The sequence below is a fragment of the Oncorhynchus tshawytscha genome, linkage group LG06 (assembly GCF_018296145.1).
Source record: "Oncorhynchus tshawytscha isolate Ot180627B linkage group LG06, Otsh_v2.0, whole genome shotgun sequence".
Taxonomy (NCBI): domain Eukaryota; kingdom Metazoa; phylum Chordata; class Actinopteri; order Salmoniformes; family Salmonidae; genus Oncorhynchus; species Oncorhynchus tshawytscha.
In genome coordinates, this window is record NC_056434.1 from 22,065,515 (window position 1) to 22,081,885 (window position 16,371).

The window sequence follows — 16,371 nt, forward strand, 5'->3', positions numbered from 1 at the left end:
TCGCATGTCCTGGAGGCTGTGATTTCCTGCTGTCTCTGATCTGACAGTTAGAGCTCAATAAATGGGAGCAAACACAACCAGAGCAAATACAGAATATTGAAGTAAAAAAAAATAATAATAATTTAAAAAATGAATATCAGGTCTTGGCAGCAATATATTGGGGAATTGCAGAGGGGTGATAAATGATCAATGACAAATACTGTAGCAACCAATTGTTAGTTCTTTTTTTTAACTAAATGCAATATTCTTTGGCAAGGGTCAAAAAGGTTATTTTATTGCTAACTATTCCAGGAAATGGGAAACTAGAGCATGTGTGGACCAGGAAGTTCCCAAGAGAACTGTGTGTGGAACAGGGATAAAGACCAAGGATGTCTGAAGGATGTCTGTCTAATAGATGTCTGAACAAGGACATTTTAGAAAGCACTGGAATGAAGAGAGCTAAGCAGAAACGCAGCAGAGAAACACCATTTAAAAACTGCCTCGAGGTACCAAAAGTTGTTTTCTCCTAAATGTTACAATTGGAATCCATGTTGTTTTCCTTTTTAGTTTGTTTTCCCCCAAAAAATAAATGCATCACTGGTGAGTGCATCGTTAAGGTGTCGGACCACCTCCCTGCTCTCATTATTTTCTTCTGTCAATTAATTCCTAGTCCACACCTTCAAACCTTCTCAACGTGCATCACATTCCCAGGAAGTAATTACTGGGCTACAGATGTGGGATATTTATGTGCACCACCTTGAGTACACCCAGACTGATTGATATGCCCTTGTAGTAAACATCAATATTTCTCCCTACCTGGGAAACACAGCATATACTGTTCACAGGCCTGCAGAAATCTTAAGTCTTACAACAGTTGAAAGACTAGCAGCCTACTAATGCATATTGCTAAAGTGCTGATTTACCCCTATATGCCATTTTATCAATCTTTCTTTTGTGAAATATGAAAGGAAAATGTATTTTATTCTTACTTTTTTCCCCCTTTACTGCAAATACCGTAATTTAACAGTGCATTAGTAAGACTTAAAATTGGCACATAACAGGCCTTCATACCCATTTCCACCCTTGACAGAAGTTCCTCTGCCTTGGAAAGTCTCTTTTGGTCATCATACAAACTGTTCCTCCTCCTTCATAAATGACTAGACAATTCCCTTGGCTTCAACGTTAATGTGCTTCAGTGATCAATTTGGCATTCAATCTTAATCCAAGGAGAGGAATGGTAAACAAAGGAAATATGCTAGTCATGAACAAAGAAAAAAAGGCATGAAAAATGACATACATACACAACGCAATGGATACAAACAAAATAATAAACACCGGACATAAACCTTTTCACCCTCTTTCCCACAACAATCCAAATGACATACCTTAGGAAAAAAAACGTACTTAACCATATACGTCTTTCGTCCTATGGGTTGGGGCTGGAAGCATGTGTAGAAATGTAAGACATAGAAATATAGGACAAACAAACCACTGTTGCGATACTTTGGCCCTTGGCCTGATGACCAAGAGGTGCATTTGTTGGCCCTTCGTAAGAGGTTAAAGCCTGAATAAAACCACAACAGGCCTGGAGCAATTTATACATACAGTAGCTGAAGAAAGAAAATCTATGAAATTGGCATGAGTACCATTAAGACAGAAAAATTATACAATACTACAGCAAAGGCTGGTGCAAAATTGGCAATCTGTTAACTCACAAGTTATTAATCCTGTTCCAATAAAGAAATTAGAAAAACAAACACTCAACTGTCACTTTCAAACCCCTGAATCAGCATACATTCCATTGATGAGATAGTCCACCTGGGTGTAGTCTTTCGTCCTGTAGCTCTCATAGGCCTGTGTGAGGAAGAGGACAACCATAACCAGGAAGAAGACGAGGCCAAACAACAGAACAGCCAATAGGATACTTGTGTCCACCAACTGGCGTGTCAGAGGCCCCCCGGCAACAACGTCTATAATGGCTCTGTTGGTACCTCCATCAAGCCTTTTTGTGCTGACCTCAACAGTGAAGGTCGAAGGGACTATGGCATTTCTGGAGGTAGCTTGAGAGCTGGGGACCGCCAGAATGGTTGGTGATGGATTCCTCTCCACAACTGTAGATGAGTCTATGGTGGTAGGGGTGGTTATGTTTGGAATAGTTGTTAGTGGTATTGTTGTGGTGGTAGTTGGTGGTATTGCTGTTGTAGTGGTAGTTGTTGGTGGTGGTTTTGTTGTTGGGTGTGTTGTGGTGGTGGTAGTTAACAGCATTGCTACTGGTACTACAGTGGTGATAGTAGTGGTATTTGTTGTTGATAATGCTGTTGTCGTCATCTGTGGATTGGCTGGTGGAGGGGTCAGGGCTGAGGGAGTCGTTGTAGTTCTGGGTTCCTGCTTTACTGAAGTGGGTGTCTCAGAGGTTTGGACTGTTGACTTATGGGGTATGTCAGGTACTGTAGTTCCTCTGGAGGCATTGCTAACAGTCTTACTTGGAATGAAGGTGTCATTCTCAGCGGCTGGCATGGGTGTTGCAGTAATGGTAGTAAATGCAGTGGAGATGGGGCCCTGCCCATTATCCTCACGAAAATGCAAGGTAGAGTCAGTCTCATTGAGGGCAGAGGTGTCTGTAATTTGATTGGCATTATTGCTGGCTGTCAATTCAGGAGCAGTGGGGTTTTGATAGATTTCTGATGAAGTTATGGAACTGGAACTTGAAGACTCAGTGGTAGGTCCAGCGTCACACTTAAGATCACTGATGTTTTTATCTGGGGGGGAAAAAAACTGATTTTAAAGTCTGACAAAAGTAAATGCATAACATGATAAGCATTACAAATCACAAAATAGATTGTTCATTTACAAACCAAAAGAACATTAGATTTATCAATTACACTGAACAAAAATAACACGCAACAATTTCTAAGATTTTACAGTGTTAGTTCATAAAAGGAAATCAGTCAATTTAAATAAATTAATGTAGGCCATAATCCATGGATTTCACATAACTGGGAATAGAGATATGCATCTGTTGGTCAGAGACCTTACATTTTTTTTTTTTTTAAGTCAGCATCTGGTGTGACCATCATTTGCCTCATGGGCATAGAGTTGATCAGGCTGTTGATTGTGGCCTGTGGAATGTTATCCCACTCCTCCTCAATGGCTGTGTTAAGTTGCTGGATATTGGCGTGAACTGGAACACTGTCTTACACGTCGATCTAGAACATCCCAAACATGCCCAATGGGTGACATGTCTGGTGAGTATGCAGGCCATGGAAGAACTGGGACATTTTCAGCTTCCAGGAATTGTGTACAGATCATTGCAACATGGGGCCGTGCACTATCATGCTGAAACATGAGGTTATGGTGGCGGATGAATGGCACGACAATAGGTCTCAGTAGCTCATTCACGGTATCTCTGTGCAAACAAATTGCCATCACTAAAATGCAGAAAAAGAAATAAAATCAGATAAATGCTTGCCTGGTACAGTTGAAACCAGAAATCATCCGTAAAGAGCACACTTCTCCAGCATGCCAGTGGCCATCGAAGCGGAGCATTTGCCCACTGAAGTCGGTTACGATTCCGAACTGCAATCAGGTCAAGACCCTGGTGAGGACGACGAGCACGCAGATGAGCTTACCCGATACGGTTTTTGACAGTTAGTGCAGAAATCCTTTGGTTGTACAAACCCAGTTTCATCAGTTGTCTGGGTGGCTGGTCTCAGACGATCCCGCAGGTGAAGAATCCAGATGTGTAGGTCCTGGGCTGGCATGGTTACACTTGGTCTGTGGTTGTGAGGCCGGTTGGACATACTGCCAAAATCTCAAACGATTTATGGTAGAGAAATTAACATTCAGTTCTCTGGCAAACAGCTCTGGTGGACATTCCTGCAGTCAGCATGCCAATTGCACACTCCCTCAAAACCTGAGACATCTGTGGCAGTGTGTTGTGTGATAAAACTGCACATTTTAGAGTGGCCTTTTATTGTCACCAGCACAAGGTATACCTGTGTAATGATCATGCAGTTTAATCAGCTTCTTGATATGCTATACCTGTCAGGTTGATGGATTATCTTGGTAAAGGAGAAATGCTCACTAACAGGGATGAAATGTGCATATGGAACATTTCTGGGATCTTTTATTTCAGCTCATGAATCCAGCACTTTACATGTTGCATTTATATTTTTGTTTAGTGTAATAATATTTATATTGACGGTAATAAGTTATATTCTGAACATTACTAACAATGAGTACACATGTGCATGTGTTTAAATATTGCAGCATTTGTATACCTTGTATCCTTATCAGGTCATCGACGGAGATATCATTGCAGTTAGTGCCATTGGGACACTTCAAGAAAAAGCATGTGTAGTTCTCTTTCCAAAAGACAGAATGATCACAGGTCATATACAGTAAGCCTGTGGAATGAACAACAAATTAAAAGAAACTCTTGCATGCAGTCAAAATCTTATATTAAACCATTGCCAAATAAGTAATTGCTCAAAATAAATTGTACCCCTTTATGCTTCATTGAGAGCAAGATTCCTGGCACCATGACAATCTGTACATCTCAAATGAATTCAGTAAATTGTCCTGCCATGAATCAAATCAATTCAGACTGAACAACAGCATGAACCAAAAGCATTTGTTATGCAGGCAACATCAATGTTACCTCATCACCTTTGGGCTCCAGAGTGGCACAGCAGTCTACGGCACTGCAGATCAGTGCTTGGTGTCACTACAGACACCCTGGCTCTTTTCCAGGCTGTATCACAACCGGCTGTGATTGGGAGTCCCAAACGGCGGCACAATTGGCCTAGCGTCGTCCGGGTTTGGCCGGTGTAGGCCGTCATTGTAAATAAGAATTTGTTCTTAACTGACTTGCCTAGTTAAATAAAAGGTTAAATTATATTAATTTTTTTAAATACAAAAATATAGCTGGTCAACAACTTATCCAGACATTTACCATCCTTATAAAAAATAAATAAAAGTTACCACAATCAGCCCTGGGAATTTCTTACATTTTCACCACAGCACTATGGTTGTTTTTACTCTATTTTTTTTGTGCAACTCTTATTTTATTTCATTCCTCTCAGCAACCACTGTCAGGGCTTTTTCAGGAGACCTGGGATCCATTACAGAAATGGATGGGAGAAAAACAGGCCTGTTTACACCTCCTTTGATCCCTGCCAAACTTTGTGTGTGACTGAAGAGGTAGCTCCAGAACACCTCAGCATCCAGCAGTGCCCGCCTGGTGTCTCTTCTCCCACTGCAGAGCAGACCTACTGATGAGGACAACAGGTGGGGGAAATCTTCAGACCAGAGGCAGCCTTGGGCCTGAACCGAAGGAGAGGAGCTAGCCCATTAGGGAGTCAGTGTGAGAGATAGCAGAGCTAGTTGTGAGACCTCATGTCACACTCCTCCCCGGCCTTATTTTGGAGCTGCTGCTAGGCACTGAGGCATCAAAAGTCCTTTGTGGTTAAAAACTTCAGGTGAAATGGCCTAGAGAGCCATTCCTGGTCAGTGACGGCAAACTAATTGGAAGGCCAGACACTTTGCGTTTTAAATTATTCTGCAGCTGTTCCAAATGGGACGGGAAAAGAGTGGAGGGTTGGGAGTTGGGGAAAGCAGGGTCATTGGGTTTGAAAATCAAAGTTGCAGAGGGCCCCTCTCTCCCCTCCCTCTTAAATTACTAAAGGTCACCCTATGCTAGGGGCTTGACGTGTACCAAACATACAGGTCTCTAAGCTGGAATGCTGAATGATTATGTATTTATAGCGCTTTGTCATACCACACATTACATGCTTCCAGATGGTAATACCAACCTTGTTTTCATGCCCTACTACTCTCAACCCACATTGCATCGTATGCCTCTCAGAAAAGCTGTCGCTTGTTTAGAGTGGATCATGTGGTGGAACTGGAAGAGGGCTGGGCCATTTACAACTAACTCCTCCCGATAAATACTGCCTGGGGTACATGCATGTACTTGCTGCATGCATCCGACCACTCAGGTGGTGCAGCGTGTGCGGCAAAAGTATTGTAAGATTTAATTAAAGAACATGTCATGACAAAGACTCGCCAAAGCAGGGCCAGGCTCATAAACACAGCAAGGCCTAAGCATCCCTTTCATCTTAAATCTGAAACACATGGCTTCTTTGAAATTATATGTCCTTTAGCAGAGATGTGATTTGAGAAAAAAAAAGAAAAAAAAAAACACATGGCTTTGCTTTTAACAAAGACGATATTCCACAGACTATTCCCATATCAGTTGTGTTCCTACATCATCCAAGAGGTAAACTTTTAGAGGTAGGGAGGTACAGTTGCTGCCAAATACATTGTCACCCTGCACTTTTATTAAACAATTCCCTATTTCTTATAGAATGTTTTTTTTAAATGGATTTTCAACATTGCAGAAGAAATGTTATTTTAGTAACCTTAAGTTTAAATTGAGAAAAGGCAAATGGCATGGACAAGATTACTGGCACAAATGTATTATAATCCCTAATAATCCTGTTTACACGGACACATTTGAAATCAGGCTACTTGACAGGACTTTTGATAAATGCAGAAAAATCGCCCATCACAATAAACGCTCTACCACAGTGACCATGTTATTTTTGCGAAGACTATTTGATTCTGAGATCAGACATAGAAATAGTTTTCACATTCTAACTTTGTAAGACGCATACTTTTCAGTTGTTCCTGAATTTATGCCTTGATCACACCGACAGTGTCATTTTGGTACATCAGAAGTACATTCATTTCCAATGGGCCGCTGCATTTGTGTTGCAGAGGCATTTGCAGTACGTTCTGCGTTGTACATAAATCGGATTTATCGAAAGTATGCCTCAAACTATACGCACACGGCTTGACAGAATTGGTAGTATAAGGTGAATGTTTAACTTTAGTTGTACACATATCCAAATGATGCTGCGTACCATTTTGCGCAATGACGCAGCAATTATTATTATTTTTTTTACAACTGCGACCTGGCCAAGATAAAGCGACACATACAGAGTTACACATGGAATAAACAAACAGTCAATAACACAGTAGAAAAAGTCTATATACAGTGTGTGTAAATGAGGTAGGATAAGGGAGGTAAGGCAATAAATAGGCCACAGTGGCAAAATAATTACAATATAGCAATGAAACACTGGAGTGACAGATGTGCAGAAGATGAGTGTGCAAGTAGAGATACTGGGGTGCAAAGGAGAAAAATAAATAAATGAATAACAGTATGGGGATGAGGTCGTTGGATAGACTATTTACAGATGGGCTGTGAACAGGAGCAGTGATCTGTGAGCTTCTCTGACAGCTGGTGCTTAAAGCTAGTAAGAGTGATATGACTCTCCAGCTTCAGTGATTTTTGCAGTTCGTTCCAGTCATTGGCAGCAGAGAACCTGAAGGAAAGGCGGCCAAAGTAGGAATTGGCTCAGGGGTGACCAGTAAAATATACCTGCTGGAGCGCGTGCTACGGGTGGGTGCTGCTATGGTGACCAGTGAGCTGAGATAAGGCGGGGCTTTACCTAGCAAAGACTTGTAGACTTGGGTTTGGCAACAAATATGAAGCGAGGGCCAGCCAGCAAGAGCATACAGGTCGCAGTGGTGGGTAGTATGAGGCTTTGGTGACAAAATGGATGGCACTGTGATAGACTGCATCCAATTTGCTGAGTAGAGTGTTGGAGGCTATTTTGTAAATGACAATCTCCGAAGTCAAGGATCGGTAGGATAGTCAGTTTTACGAGGGTGTTTGGCAGCATGAGTGAAGGTTGCTTTGTTGTGAAATAGGAAGCCAATTCTAGATCTAATTGGAGATCTAATTTGGATTGGAGATGCTTAATGTGAGTCTGGAAGGAGAGTTTAGTCTAACCAGACACCCATGTATTTTCACATATTCTAAAAGCGTCCACATATTCAGAAGCATCCAGAGTAGTGATGCTGGACGGGCGAGCAGGTGTGGGCAGCGATCGGTTGAAGAGCATGCATTTCATTTTGCTAGAATTTAAGAGCAGCTGGAGGCCATGGAAGAAGTTGTATGGTATTGAAGCTAGTCTGGAGGTTACTTAACACAGCGTCCAAAGAAAGGCCAGAACTATACAGAATGGTGATGTCTGCGTAGGTGGTTTAAAGAATCACCAGGAGCAAGAGCGACATCATTGATGTGTACAGAGAAGAGAGTCAACCTGAGAATTGAACCCTGTGGCACCCCCATAGGCTGCCAGAGGTAGGTGAGGCAGTCATTTGAGAAACCAAGGCTGATGAGTCTGCCGATAAGAATGTGGTGATTGACAGAGTCAAAAGCCTTGGCCAGATCAATGAATACAGCTGCACAGTATTGTCTTTTATCGATGGCGGTTATGATATCGTTTAGGACCTTGAGCGTGGCTGAGGTGCACCCATGATCACTCGGAAACAAGATTGCATAGCGGAGAAGATACGGTGGGATTCAAAATGTTCGCTGATCTGTATGTTCACTTGGCTTTCGAATACCTTAGAAAAGGCAGGGTAGGATAGATATAGGTCTGTAGCAGTTTGGGTCTAGAGTGTCTCCCCCTTTGAAGAGGGGAATGACTGCCGCAGCTTTCCAATCTTTGGGAATCTCAGACGATACAAAAGAGAGGTTGAACAGGCTAGTAATTGGGGCTGCAACAATTTCGGCGGATAATTTTAGAAAGAGGGTCCAGGTTGTCTAGCCCGGCTGATTTGTAGGGGTCCAGATTTTGCAGCTCTTTCAGAACATCAGCGATCTGGATTTGGGTGATGTAGAAATGGGGGAGGCTAGGGCAAGTTGCTGTGGGGGGGTGCAGGGCTGTTGACCGGGTTAGGGTAGCCAGGTGGAAAGCATGGCCAGCCGTAGAAAAGTGCTTATTGACATTCAATTATCGTGGATTTATCAGTGGTGACAGTGTTTCCTAGCCTCAGTGCAGTGGGCAGCTGGGAGGAGGTGCTGTTATTCTCCACAGACATTAGTGTTCTGGAACTTTTTGGAGTTTGTGCTACAGGAGGCAAATTTCTGCTTGAAAAAGCAAGCCTTTGCTTTCCTAACTGCCTGTCTATATTGGTTCCTAACTTCCCTGAAAAGTTGCATATCGCGGAGGCTATTCGATGCTAACGCAGTACGCCACAGGAAGTTTTTGCACTGGTCAAGGGCAGTCAAGTCTGGGGTGAAGCAAGGGTTATATCTGTTCCTGGTTCCAATTTTTTTGAATGGGACCTGCTTATTAAAGATGGTGAGGAATGCACTTTTAAAGAATAACCAGGCATCCTTTTCTGATGGAATGAGGTCAATATCCTTCCAGGATACCCGCGCCAGGTCGATTAGAAAGGCCTGCTCGCTGAAGTGTTTTAGGGGGTGTTTGACAGTGATGAGGGGTGGTCTTTTGACCACAGACCCATTACGGATGCAGGCAGTGATCGCTGAGATCCTGGTTGAAGACAGCAGAGATTTATTTAGAGGACAAGTTGGTTAGGATGATATCTTTGAGAGTGCCCGTGTTTACGGATTTGGGGTTGTACCTGGTGGGTGCATTGATAATTTGTGTGAGATTGAGGGCATCAATCTTAGATTGTAGGATGGCCAGAGTGTTAAGCATGTCCCAGTTTAGGTCACCTAACAGCACGAGCTCTGAAGCTAGATGGGGGGCAATCAGTTCACATATGGTGTCCAGGGCACAGCTGGGGGCAAAAGATGGTCTACAGCAAGCAGCAACAATGAGAGACTTGTTTCTGGGAAGGTGGATTTTCAAAAGTAGAAGCTCATATTGTTTGGGCACAGACCTGGATAGTAAGAGAGAACTCTGCAGGCCATCTCTGTAGTAGCTTGCAACTCCGGCCCCTTTGGCAGTTCTATATTGTCAGAAAATTTTATAGTTAAGGATGGAAATTTCAGGGGTTTTGGTGGTCTTCCTAAGCCAGGATTCAGACACAGCTAGGACATCCGGGTTGGAAGAGAGTGCTAAAGCAGTGAATAAAACAAACTTAGGGAGGAGGCTTCTAATGTTAACATGCATGAAAACAAGACTTTTACAGTTACAGAAGTCAACAAATGAGAGCACCTGGGGAATGGGAGTGGAGCTAGGCACTGCAGGGCCTGGATTAACCTCTACATCACCAGAGGATTAGAGGAGGAGTAGGATAAGAGCATGGCTAAAGGATATAAAAACTGGTTGTCTAGTATGTTCGGAACAGAGAGTAAAAGGAGCAGGTTTCTGGGCACGGTAGAATAGATTCAAGGTATAATGTACAGACAAAGGTATGGTAGGATGTGAATACAGTGGAGGTAAACCTATGCATTGAGTGACGATGAGAGAGATATTGTCTCTGGAAACATCCTTTAAACCAAGTGAGATCACCGCATGTGTGGGAGGTGGAACTAAAGGTTTAGCTAAGGCGTATCGAGCAGGGTTAGAGGCTCTACAGTGAAATAAGGCAATAATCACTAATCAAAACAGCAATGGACAAGGCATATTGACATTAGGTAGAGGCATGCGTAGCCGACTTGACTCACACATAATGCCTCGATCACACCTGCAGTGTCATCGCTCAAAATGGACCGTAGCATCATCTGGATACGTGTGCAACAAAAAAGTTGAACATTTACCTTCTGCTACTATTTCTGTCAAGTTGTCCATGCATTGAATTTGATGCATACGTTCGATAAAGCCAACGTACGCACCACACAGAACGCACTGAAACGCAATGCTGCAAGGCAAACGCACCGTTCCACTGGAACTTAATGTACTTCCGGTGTTTAATCATTATTTAACTAGGCAAGTCATTTAAGAACAAATTCTTATTTACAATGACAGGCTACACCGGACAAACCCGGAAGATGCTGGGCCAATTGTGTGCCACCCTATGGGACTCTCAATCACAGCTGGTTGTGATACAACCTGGATGTACCAAAATGCAATCTTCCAAACATTTAATTTTTTACTTTTAATACATTTATCAACGTCTTTTTTTTTTTTCTTCCTCCGACACTAACCACCACCAGCCGAAAAAGCTAAGTAGTAACATTAACACTATGCCATCTAATTGCAGTCGCTGTACTCATAATATACAGGAGAACTATTGCCTTATAGTGAGGATAGCTGTGTTGCAAGCACAGCTTCAGATGCAATCATTAGGCAAGGGCAATTTAAGTGTAGGAAAGGATGAAACAGCATCTGTGCCACCAGTAAGTACAGATAGTAGCATAAATCCACCCCCCGGGAGCCATCATCGACTCAGTGGGTTTTGTCCAACATGTCTCCAGACCTACTTATTGCCACAGTCATACCCTGGATCTAGTTTTGTCCCGTGGAATACATATTGTGGATCTAAATGTTTTTCCTCATAATCCTAGATTATCAGACCACCATTTTATTACATTTGCAATCACAACAAATAATCTGCTCTAACCCCAACCAAGGATCATCAAAAACTGTACTATAAATTAATTGGACAACCCAAAGATTCCTAGACGCACTTCCAGACACCCTCCACCTACCCAGGGACGTCGGAGTACAAAAATCAGTTAACCACCTAACTGAGGATCTTAATTTAACCTTGCGCAATACCCTAGATGCAAACAAACAAAAACACATTTGTCACAAGAACCTAGCTCCCTGGCATACAGAAAATACCCGAGCCCTGAAGCAAGCTTCCAGAAAATTGGAAAGGAAACGGTGCTCCACCAAACTGGAAGTCTTCTGACTAGCTTGGAAAGACAGTACTGTGCAATATCGAAGAGCACTCACTGCTGCTAGATCATCCTATTTTTCCAACTTAGAGGAGAATAGGAAGAATTCAACCTTTAGCTTTGCGACAGTATCAAAAATAACAAAAAATATATATATAATTCAACGAGAGGTTAGCTTTCATAGCAATGATAAATTAATGAACTTCGATGAAAAGATCATGATTATTAGAAAGCAAATTACGGACTCCACTTTGAATCTGCGTATTTCTCCAAAGCTCAGTTGTCCTGAGTATGCTGTTGCGCAGCAGCTCACTGAAGACAAATAATGTATACGAAATGATTCAGTCAGTTTTTATTATCATAGGGCTGAGACTGCACTCATGAAGCTGGTAAATGACCTTTTAATTGGCGTCAGACCAAGGCTCTGCATCGGTCCTCGTGCTTCTAGACCTTAGTGCTGCTTTTGACACCATCGATCAGCACATTCTTTTGGAGAGATTAGAAACCCTAATTGGTCTACACGGACAAGTTCTTGCCTGGTTAGGATCTTATCTATCGAAAAGATATCAGTTTGTCTCTGCGGATGGTTTGTCCTCTGACAAGTTTCACTGTTCCTCAAGGTTCCATTTTAGGACTATTGTTTTCACTATATATTCTACCTCTTGGTGATGTCATTCGGAAACACAATATCAACTTTCACTGCTATGTGGATGACACAAATCTGTACATTTCGATTAAACATAGTGAAGCCCCAAAATTGCCTACCCTGGAAGCCTGTGTTTCAGACATAAGGAAGTGGATGGCGGCAAATGTTTTACTTTTAAACTTGGACAAAACAGAGATGCTAGTTCTAGGTTCCAAGAAACAATGATCTGCTGTCAGATATGAAAATCAATCTTGATGCTTGTACAGTTGTCTAAAATAAAACTGAAGGACCTCTGCGTTACACTGGACCCTGATCTCTCTCTTGACGAACAAATCAAGAATATTTCAACAACAAAAAAAATTCCATCTTCGTAACCTTGCAAAAATGACAATCAGTTTAAAATCAAATTATTAGTGTGCATGTAAACATAACCATTGATGGCTACAAAAATAATCTGTTGGCAGTTCTTAGCCAAAGGCTATGCAACCGAGTACTAGCTCCGGGGGTGCCAATAATATTTTCCATGCCATTTGTCGTTATTTTCTAAATTACAATTGTAAACGTATGTTTACAAATATAAAATTGGTTGCGCAATACTGAAAATCCAATAACAAGGTATGGTGAGCAATGTATATTTAAAAAAAAATGTTTGTCTATTTTAAAATAAATGGGGAATCATTTATGAAAACTGCATGGGTGCCAATATATTTGGATGCAACTCTAGGTAGCATACAGCATAGCTTATCTTCTAAATGAGTTTTTAGACACCTTATGAGCAAATACCATTTCCACAAGTAGTACGACAACGTAACAAAAATGACTTAATTAACTTCTGTGAACAGGGTGTATGTAGGCTACATTGAACAAGCTATTTTATACGTTTACAGTCAAATCAATTGTTTGAGTTTTAGGTGCGTTTTCAGTGTGACAACCCACTGCAATATGGCAGTAACACCTGATTTATAGGCTGACTCAAACTTACATACTTCCAAGCATTGGGTTTGATTTGTCATTTTCAGGCTGGCTATAACACAGGACTCGCTGATAACATGGGATGACAGACAAGGCAGCAAAAAGAGCCCCAGGACCAGGAGAAGATGCAGGGTCATGGTGAAATGGTGGCACACACTGGGCAAGGAGACAGGTGGTGGACAGGATTCACAATGAAGGCAGGGGACACACCACCATCACAGCTCTAACATCTACAGGACACAGGCATGGAAAACGGTCTTAAATAAGGCGTTTGCGGTTGTCATCAGCCCATACAAATTCATATAGGCCTACTTGACTTTATTTATTTTTAACTTGCATTTCATTATATTTGTTCAATAGAGCAGCAGTTGGAATATATTATAACCATGTAAATTCCAGTTTATTCAAGACACATGTATAAAAATAATTTGTCAATTTTCACATCCGAAGAGCAAAATAAAACAGTCGATGTTTTGTTGTAGGCGTCTGCCCTGAGTAACGGGACATGAGCAGTTTAGAATCAAAGTTTGACTCATGAGCACCATCTAGCAGGATTGCACGGAAACTGCAAGGTGGGACTTTCGTAATCTATTAATCTCGGGTAATGAGGAACTAAAATCTCACGCAATTGGTTTCCATAGTATGTCCAAGATATAATTGTATGGACTATTACACAAATTATACATGAGGTTACAGTTCTAAGATCTAGCTAGCCTGAAGACCAGAGAGCAAGTTAAGCTTGCAGAAAGGCACAAAAGTTGATATTATACAGGGCAATTACCAACCATTGTTAACTATTCTGGCCAACCGGTACAGGTTTTATGTTGAGGCACTATAATTGTGATACAATAAATATCACATGTATACAGGTCATACATTCAACCGAGTAGGCCTCAAAGCAGTTTTTGAATTCCAGAGTCCTGTTCATTCTTTCTGGACACTCACTGTTTGTAGACAATGCTCAAGTTTACAAAAGGCAAACTCAAAAACACTTTTTCAGAACCCCTGTTGGCTCTACCCTAAATATAATCAGCATTGAGCTGAGCAAATTGTCACAGTTAACTACTATACATATATGCCAAAGTGGAGATCATGTGATGGGCTCAACAATGGATTTGCTCCACTTCACTCCACAACTGGACAAACGACCAGTTTACAGAGTATGTGTATGAAAAACACCAGAGCCTTCTGGCTAGTTATTTATTACACATGTGTAACCCATTGTGCATTCATTTGGCACTAAGGTTTTAACCATATACCGTCGCAGCTAAACCTGCATTACTTTTTCCTAAACATACAAGCATCTGTCTTCAGACCTCACCCTAGCCGAGTTTACTCAACGAGATAGATATCTTTATTTTTTTAACACAGGAAGCTGAACTCGAACGAACCTCCCCCTTGCCCAGTAATTTGGCTAACTAATAGCCAACACTGCGTTGCAATGCAGGTTCATCACACTAACGTTAGTTTGTTAACGTTCGCTAGCTAGTTGCTTTATTAGCCAATTGGACAGTTAACTAACAGTTAGTACAGGATCGTTTTTCACTTCGCTAGTTCCTACCACATCCACCACAGCACAGGTCCAAGTAAGTTGTTAGTAGTAACAAACAGAGACTGTAGAGAAATAACCCCATATCTCTGGTAGCAAATGACACTCAACAGTCAATACCCACTTCAATATTATTTGGTAGTAGCTAGGTAGGGGAGCCAGCTAACTAGCTAGCCGCCTAGCTGGATAGCTAGCTAACGTTAGTTGAACACCAAATGAAACTCACCCAGGCAGGAGGCTAACAATACACACCTTCAGTCAACTTATGTCTCTGTTCTTGTAGCTAAAAAACACCATAGCAGTTGACAGTCTATAGACAAACCAAAGACGTGTCATCTCATGTCAACCAACATCAGTAAAACATCCCACTTTCCAACACAAATGTAGCTAACTGAAGTAGCTAGCTGGCTAAGCAAACAACTACTTAAAGGTCGTCATCAGTAGTTACCACAATCACAAAGTCAGAAGGTCCGCCTACTCGACCAATCATATGAGGGAGTGTGATGACACGTAAGCCGGTTTACGGTTCGTAGTAAACAACCAATCAGATGACGAGATGTGATGACGCGTATGCCGGCCGGCTTGCAGGGACAGGCGAGAGACATGTTAATAACACTGATACCTAAGCCTAAAAAAGAAGTGCTGCTCATCGATAACTGGCGTCCAATTTGTCTTCTTAATAATGACTATAAGATATTAGCCTCACTACTTGCAAAAAGTTAATTAAAGAAGTCCTGGATGCAATCATTGATGCAACACAGTCTGGCTTCATGAGGAACAGACATATTTCTAACAATGTCAGACTAGTATTAGACTACTTGACTACTCAGACCTAATAACTGAGGATAGCTTCATATTATTTTTAGATTTTTATAAAGCATTTGACACAGTAGAGCATCAGTTTCTCTTCCACTCCCTTGAGAGACTTGGCTTTGGGGATTTTTTCTGTAAGGCTATTTAGACTCTCTATGCAAATGGTAACAGCTCTATCAAATTGAAATATGGCACCTCACCTAGATTTGAGTTAAAGAGAGGAATTAGGCAAGGTTGTCCTATCTCTCCGTACCTGTTTTATTAATCACCCAACTTCTTGCAAATTCTTTAAATAATAGTCCTGTACAAGGTATTTCCATAGCTGGTAAAGAAATTATTATAAGCCAGCTGGCTGACGATTACTACACTTTTTCTGAAAGACGCTAACCAAATTCCCATATCGATCAATGTGATACAATCCTTTTCCAAAGCGTCTGGTCTATATCTTAACATTAAGAAATGTGAACTCATGGCTGTCAAAGATTGTGTGACACCTTCATATTATGGTATTCCAGTAAAAGAAGAACTTACATATTTAGGCATAACCATTACAAAGGATCAGAAGTCTAGAGGCTTACTCAATTTTAACCCTCTTATTAAAAAAACCCAGAAGAAACTAAATCAATGGCTACAGAGGGACTTATCTTTAAAAGGTAGAGTCCTAATAACCAAGGCTGAAGGTATCTCTAGACTAACATATGGTGCTCTATCTTTATATCTTGACCGTAAAATAAGCAA

The 16,371-nt window shown here is 41.5% G+C and overlaps 1 protein-coding gene across 4 annotated transcripts; it reads right to left on the minus strand.

Annotated features, from left to right (window-relative positions):
- Positions 1-253: 253 nt before the first annotated feature.
- Positions 254-15,272, minus strand: LOC112252247 (uncharacterized protein C11orf24). 4 transcript variants are annotated; one of them, XM_024423317.2, is made up of 4 exons: positions 15,073-15,271; positions 13,282-13,501; positions 4,260-4,385; positions 254-2,738 (listed from the first exon to the last, which is right to left on the minus strand). In XM_024423317.2, the coding sequence occupies exons 2-4, from the start codon at positions 13,406-13,408 to the stop codon at positions 1,753-1,755; spliced, it is 1,239 nt and encodes a 412-aa protein (XP_024279085.1). In that variant the 5' UTR covers positions 13,409-13,501; positions 15,073-15,271; the 3' UTR covers positions 254-1,752. The 4 variants fall into 4 exon arrangements, with proteins under 4 accessions (XP_024279085.1, XP_024279084.1, XP_024279087.1 ...); XM_024423316.2 differs by having other exon boundaries at positions 15,047-15,271; XM_024423319.2 differs by lacking the exon at positions 13,282-13,501 and having other exon boundaries at positions 15,073-15,272.
- Positions 15,273-16,371: the final 1,099 nt, after the last annotated feature.

Bases quoted from the DNA above. Each gene is read 5' to 3' on its own strand.
- LOC112252247 (XM_024423317.2), bottom strand. From the start codon at position 13,408: ATGACCCTGCATCTTCTCCTGGTCCTGGGGCTCTTTTTGCTGCCTTGT. The intron at 4,386-13,281 runs GTAAGTTTGAGT...TTCATTCCACAG, and splicing joins AACCCAATGCTTGGAAGTAT to GCTTACTGTATATGACCTGT. The intron at 2,739-4,259 runs GTATACAAATGC...TTTCCCCCCCAG, and splicing joins TGACCTGATAAGGATACAAG to ATAAAAACATCAGTGATCTT.